Source organism: Nansenia antarctica (genome assembly GCF_963989245.1).
Source record: "Nansenia antarctica genome assembly, chromosome: 6".
In the NCBI taxonomy this organism is placed as follows: domain Eukaryota; kingdom Metazoa; phylum Chordata; class Actinopteri; order Argentiniformes; family Microstomatidae; genus Nansenia; species Nansenia antarctica.
The window spans coordinates 70,071,602-70,078,913 of record NC_137676.1 but is presented as its reverse complement, the minus strand read 5'-3'; the positions used below and the strand labels follow the sequence as shown (position 1 = coordinate 70,078,913).

General features: G+C 45.1%; 1 protein-coding gene across 1 annotated transcript in view; it reads left to right on the top strand.

Moving 5' to 3' along the window:
• LOC308159405 (receptor-type tyrosine-protein phosphatase delta-like) overlaps positions 1 to 1,592 on the top strand; it is a gene marked incomplete at both ends in the record, with an annotated part of 97,278 nt that extends 95,686 nt beyond the window's left edge. Inside the window, 2 exons of the mRNA XM_080533186.1 lie at positions 1,077 to 1,212; positions 1,524 to 1,592. Of these exons, the coding sequence (XP_080389312.1) occupies positions 1,077 to 1,212; positions 1,524 to 1,592 (205 nt within the window). The remainder of the gene's footprint in view (positions 1 to 1,076; positions 1,213 to 1,523) is intronic.
• Positions 1,593 to 7,312: the final 5,720 nt, after the last annotated feature.

The following is a 7,312-nucleotide window of genomic DNA, read 5'->3' as shown; positions in this document are numbered from 1 at the left end:
TCTTTTTTCCATTTTTTTTCACTTTATTTATTTTCCCCTTAGAATGATAATAATATATCATATTATACTATAGAATGATCATAGAATGATAACAATTATTGAAAAAATAATAAAGTGACATAAAAAATATATATATAGTATACTATGTTCTTTTTGGGGGTTTTTCATTTATTTATTTATTTCTTAGAATGATAATAATATATCATATACATTTAATTAATAAAACGATTAAGAATAAAACACACACTTAACAAGCAGGTTGAATAAACCCCTTCCAGTTGGACACATATACACCTATCACTTTTTTTCTTCTTCTATAATGTAAGCTATTTTAGTTTATTATGAACACACAAAATAAGAACACACAATAATAGAAATAGAACCACCAAGAACGACCAAGTAGACACAAGACAACATTTTAACACAGAACTGTACTGTACATGAACGTCATAAACGTCGCATAGCATAGTAGTTCTGCTAAATGTAGTCATAGTCATAGTCAATTTATTTAAACACGCACCAAACTACACCGGTTTAGGGCGCCCTGGGCGCGGACTCTAAGACAGAGAGAAAACATGATGGAATATGGAACACAGGCGGATAAGACAACAAAATAAACATGGAGGACGTCTAACATTCATAACCGCACACATTTAAAGACAGACATTCATAGGATAACACATCAGGAACATCTCAGTAGCCTAGTTCACAGCAGTAGTGACTTTTAAGCAGAGTCTTGGAAGTCTCTAGATCGGGGGCGATCGTCTTGATGTTCAGCGGGAGCAGCACAGCTGTGGAGCTGCTGCCACTGCAAAGGCCCGATCTCCCCTTGCTGCCAGCTTTGATCGGGGGACCATCAAGAGTCTCTTTTTCGTCGGATCTGAGGGATCTTGCTCTGGAGGCAAAATCCAAGAGTTCTGTGATGTCGTGTGGGGGGCGAGGCTGTTTAATAAAATGTAGCGTGGCATAGCATAGTTCACACAGAAAACTATGAGGGATGTCAACGTCGGCCATTTTGTGCCAGAGTGCTCCCCGCGCGGCTCTAACCCTGGTGTGTTTCCTCCTGTGGTGTGCAGTGCTGGCGTGGGGAGGACGGGGGTGTTCATCACCCTGAGCATCGTGCTGGAGAGGATGCGCTACGAGGGCGTGGTGGACATCTTCCAGACCGTCAAGATGCTGCGCACACAGAGGCCCGCCACGGTCCAGACAGAGGTGAGGAACACACACACACACACACACACACACACACACACAGAGGCCCGCCACGGTCCAGACAGAGGTGAGGAACACACACACACACACTGTGTACTACTGTACCTCTACTGATCTCCTAATAGTAATATTACTACTATACTACATACTAGTATGATCATGATGATGGTGTTGGTGATGATGATAAATCTTGGTTATGCCCGTGCACGCCCATGTACGCCCGTGCACGCACACACACACACATATACACGCACACACACACACACACACAGGTCCAGACCAGCTAACAGGTGTGTGTTGTGTCGTTGCAGGACCAGTACCAGTTCTGCTATCGCGCCGGTCTGGAGTACCTGGGGAGCTTCGACCACTATGCAACATAATCCCCCTGATAGGCCACGTCCCCTATGACACCCGACACCCCAGGAGAGGCCACACCCCCTCCACTATGACACGCCCTCTCCCAGGATAGGCCACACCCCCTACCTATGACACCCTAATACCAGGAGAGGCCACACCCCTCCCTATGACACCCCAGGAGAGGCCACACCCCCTCCCTATGACGCACCCACTCCCAGGAGAGGCCACACCCCCTCCCTATGACGCGCCCCCTCCCAGGGGAGGCCACACCCCCTCCCTATGACACCCCAGGGTTAGGCCACACCCCCTATGACACCCGACACCCCAGGGGAGGCTGGCAGAGGTAGAAACACGTTGTGTTTGACACCATTCCTCCTCATTCCACTTCCATGCGTTGACAAATGAGCACCGTCCTCTGATTTCTACCTCCGCTAGCCTCCCCTGATCTAAGCGCCCCCTACTTAAGGGGCAAGACTAGCCAACTGTTCATAGGGGGATCTCCATTGGAGATCTGGCCTCCACCAGCACCACCTCCTCCGGGGACCTATGGCTCACCCCCCTCTCCCCCAAAAAGAGCACCTCTTCTGGGCCACAGCTACCTGTCTGACGGGGGGGGGCGCTTCCACCACCAAACCCAGCCCCAACCACCCCACCCCTGACCCCACCCCACTGGTATAACTGAGGGACTGGCCCCACCTACCCCTCCCCCACCCCACTAGTCTAACTGAGGGATTGGTCCACCCAACCCCCCCCCCCCACCCCCACCCCCGCTGGTATAACTGAGTTACTGGTCCACTCAGAATACTGGACGATGATGGAATATTCTATGTATTGCATTGCGACACGGTGAAGAGACACTCACTCCGCACACTTCTTCTACCCACCTGAGTAACGGACGACGACGACACAGTTACTGTACTGTGGTGTGTCCGTCACGGATCAACGAGCTAAATTATCTTTCCGATCATTGAGAAACTTCTAGAAGAAGAGATGATTCCGGTCGGATTCTGGCCGGTTCACGGATGGATCGAGCTAGCAGTTAGCGGATTTTTGAGGAGACGTTTGAGGGGACGTAGAAAGGACCGATGGCCAACTGCCAGAGGGAACACACAACAGTATTGAAGAAGAAAGGAGAGACGCCTCCGAAATCGTGACGACAATTTGGACGTCGACCAAGCTAGCTAGCGTTCTACTTCGGAAACAGACTCTGGTTTCTAGTGGATGATGATGATGATGATGATGATGATGAGAATATTTCTACAGTAATAATTATAACCACCAACCTTATGTTTCACTATTAACGATAAGGGAAATCGGGGGTGGGGTGGGGGGGGGGGGGGTAATTAAGATACCACAAAGTAAAAAAAAACATTAATTTAGTTTTGTAGTACCATATAGATTTGTGACTATCTTTCTTGTTTTTTTTTGTTTTTTTTTAAACGGGGTATTACTTCAATTTCATTTTTTTAACAGACTTGTGACTTTGTCTCCTCCGAGGATTACACGGACAAGGTCGCCGAACGGTTTATTTTGTATTTCCGACGAAGTGTAGGTTTTTTTAAAATGATGTGGTACTGTTTTAATGTGTACAATCAAGCAAGCGAAATGATCACCGTTCTCTTTCTCACACTCCTCATCCAGTGTCACAACCACCATATTCCTCTCGTTGCTGTTGTTCTTCTTCTACACTCCTGACACTCCAAGTACCTGCAGGTCTCGCAGGTTTTTCCTGGACTCTCGTCTTGCAGGTTTTCGCTAGGACTCGCTAGTCCTGTAACCTTGGTAACCTTAGTAACCTTGGTAACCTTGTCATAGTTCTCGTATCAGTGCGAAGGGCCCCAGGCGTCTAATACAAGCGGCCATTTTGAAATACCAGGGACACATCGGAGCGACCCTAACCTGCTGCTACTGTACCAAACATATAGATAGGTATACACACACACACACACACATATACACACACACACACACATATATACACACAGAATTGCGCACACACACACACATACACACACAGAAACGCACATACACACAGAAACACATACACACACACACACATATACATACATACATACATACAGAATCGCGCGCACACACACACACACACACTCTCAATCCATCCACAGATACAGTGGTGTATACAGTGTATACTGACGAGAGAGGCCCAGATAGAGGACGAGGCCACGGGGACAGTGGAGGTCAGAAAACCTCAGATTTCTACCTCCACCAGCCTCCCCTGGACACGGACACAAAACGTATGCACATATAAATACATTTAAAAATATAATAAGATAGAAGAGATTATTTATATGTCCAAAATGTAAGCTTCACGAAGAGATTTCTCAAGGGAGGGAGGGAGGGACAGGCAGAGGGATGGAGGGAGGGGAGGGTTGGGAGGGAGGGAGGGAGGGACAGGCAGAGGGATGGAGGGAGGGGAGGGGAGGGTTGGGAGGGAGGGAGGCAGGGAGGGACAGGCAGAGGGATGGAGGGAGGGGAGGGGAGGGGAAGGTTGGGAGGGAGGGAGGGAGGGACAGGCAGAGGGATGGAGGGAGGGGAGGGGAGGGGACAGGCAGAGGGATGGAGGGAGGGGAGGGGAGGGTTGGGAGGGAGGGAGGGAGGAATGAAGGTCTCTTTTCTCACTGGAATGCTCACCAATATAAGACTTTTCTCTCTTCTCTCTCTGATACAGTGTGCAATAAGTAGATTATAGGAGTCTCTATCTTGTGGTCATGTCACCTTTTACTGCAGTTATCTAACGCCATAAATGACCGTAATGTATTTTTCCAGGTGCGGGGGAGGGGTGTAAATGAAATGATGTTATGGTTTCCCCCCGCCGATGTAACAACGGGTAATGTACCAACACCGGATAATGTCTTAACTTGTCATAATAATGTCTCAACTTTACTGCGATGTTACGAAGGTATTATTCTAATTATTACGCGCTATAATAATTACATTATGACAGGTTATTTAATTATGTTGTTTCAGTGTTATTACATTATCCCCCCCCCTCCCGCTGTTGTTTCCCGCCCCCCCCCCCTCACTTCGATGTGTCTATTTGAAGGATGACCTCTGAACTAGGAAGTAGATCTTATTATGTCATGTCACAATGCCACTCATAATATTTCAACAGCGTCAAATTAAGTGTTTTTGATTTTAGATTTATAGTGCCTTATATTACACGCCTATTTTGATAAATTTACTTGGGTTTTTGTGTCGTGTGTGTGTCTGTGTGTGTGGGTGTTTGGGTGTGTGTGAGTGTGTGTGCTTGCATGCGTGTGTGTGTATGTGTGTGTGTGTGTGTGTGTGTGTGTGTGTGTGTGTGTGTGTGTGTGTGTGTGTACCGGAATGTCATTGTTTGTAGTTCATATGATTTTGTTATGTTATGGTGTGTGAAGGTATGTTTTGTATGTTATATAAAAAATGGTTATGGGATGTGTAGTTCTATACGAACGGGGTCAACGTGGGTCTGGATTTGTAGTTCACCGTTATTCATAGAGCCAATCACGAGAGAGGCTTGGACTAGAGAGAAGCATCAGCATGGGTGTTTAAAAGTGTTGTTATCTGCACAAATACTTGTTGTTAATTACAGCCGTCTCCGTATCGAACGGTCCAAGTCCTGACTATCTGACTGTCCGACTATCCTTGACTATCCGGTGAAGCTTTGTTCAGTTCGTCTAAAGAAGTTCTAAAAATGTTCCTCTCCTTTTTTTTTCCTTTGGACTATTTTGCAAGATTGTAGGTGGTCTTTCTCTGGAACTTCAATTTGACTCCCGTGGAATTTGGAACCACGATGACTCTGGCACAACTGACTGAGTGACAACTGGCACAGACGAGTTATACTTAACTCAGAGCTATGTGGACTTCTAAATAAGGACGACTGTTAGACTTCTACAAACAGATGAATGACAATGGCTTTTGTCAGTCAGATACAAAAAAAAAACGGTCGCGCATTCCAATTGAGAACGTTCTCTTATTTCAATGCGAGGAAAAACCTATAATCTGTCTTCTTGAGTGTTTGCGTCTTTTTTTCCGTCATCTATATCTCACCCTCGCTGTGTGGGAGACCGAGAGAAGGTGCTATGACATCTCCCCACGACACAGAAAGCCTCGTTTTAGTCCTTCTTCTTCTTCTTCTTCTCCTTCTTCTTCTTCTTCTTCTTCTTCTTCTCGTTCATTCATGCTTCACTCTCTGTTAGGGTTCGTCACAGTCGTAGAGAGTCACAGTCAGTCGTCGTTGTCGTCGTCGTTTTCATCTGCATGGTACCACCTTTTGAGACGCCCCCTCGGCCACACACCTGTTTGGGAAGAATTGCACTTTCTCTCTTTGTACTATGCACTACTACGACTACTACTACTACTACTCTACTATCCTGTTGTTTCTCATACCCTCAAAGATGTTACTTGAAACCCTGTTTACACACTACAGAACCGGGCTGAGCCAAGTCAAGCCGAGCTGTACTGGGCTGGCCTGGTTACGTGTCAACACGTCAACGATAGTTACACGTCAACGATAGTTACACGTCAACGATAGTTAAGGTCAACGATAGTTAAGGTCAACGATAGTTAAGGTCAACGATAGTTACGCGTCAACGATAGTTACGCGTCAACGAAAGTTACACGTCAACGATAGTTAACGTGAATGATAGTTACAGGTACACGATAGTTACACGTCAACGATAGTTAACGTCAACAATAGTTAACGTCAACAATAGTTACACGTCAACGATAAATACACGTCAACTATACTTACACGTCAAGACAGTTCTGGAAAGGAGTCGGACGGACAACGTGAAGGGAAAGTGTCCTAACCAGCTCAGTACGGTTCGGGTTGGGCCTGTAGTGTGTAAAGCCCCCAAACTCTTCCCAGTAAAGAGGCACCTTAAAGTCTCTTCAACGTTGTGTATATGTAAATAACACAGAACACACAGAGTAAACTAAAGAGAAATAAATAAATAAATGAATGAATGAATAAATAAAAAGGTAAAAAAAAGAGTTTTAACAGAGTGTTTGGTACGTATACTATGGGGGCGGGGAGGGGGGAGGGCCTCCTGAAATCACAGGTCTTGGCACCGCCACTCAGTGGAATTGTTGTCCCACAAAGAAAAGTTTATCACAGAAATAATAAATACAATGACAAAGTTATTTTCCCCCCAATGTATCATGTGGATGAATAAAAATGAATAAAACTGGAGTTCATAAAAATTGTATAAAAACAGATTATGGCGTGTTAAACATGAATACAATTACCTCCGGTCAGTCTCTTAAGTGTAAACCTGTTTTGTTTTGTTTTTTCAGAGTGAAACAAGTGCTTTTTATTTTCTTACTTCAGTTCTCCGTTGGGGGGGGGGGGGGGGGGGACCGAAAAAGAGGTCTGTATGGAATTCTGTTCTTTGTCGACACAAGTTTCATTTGTTACAAATAAACTCAAGTGAAATAACGTCCTGTAGCGCGGCCTCTTTCCTTCTGCTTTTTAAAAACATGAATCTTTCAAAGAGAATTATCAAGGGAAGAGTTTCACTAAACTTTCGTAGCTTAAAGAGCACTTTATCTCAGTACTTTCTATCAGCAGGGCAACTTGCAACGTTTTGCCCCGACTTCCTGGGTCACTTGTAACGTTACTATACTGTATATAATAACCATAATCATAATCAAAATAATAATCATAATAATAATAACCTTTATTTGTATAGCACTTTTCCTGCAAATGTTGCAGCTCAAAGTGCTTTAATCATTATATAAT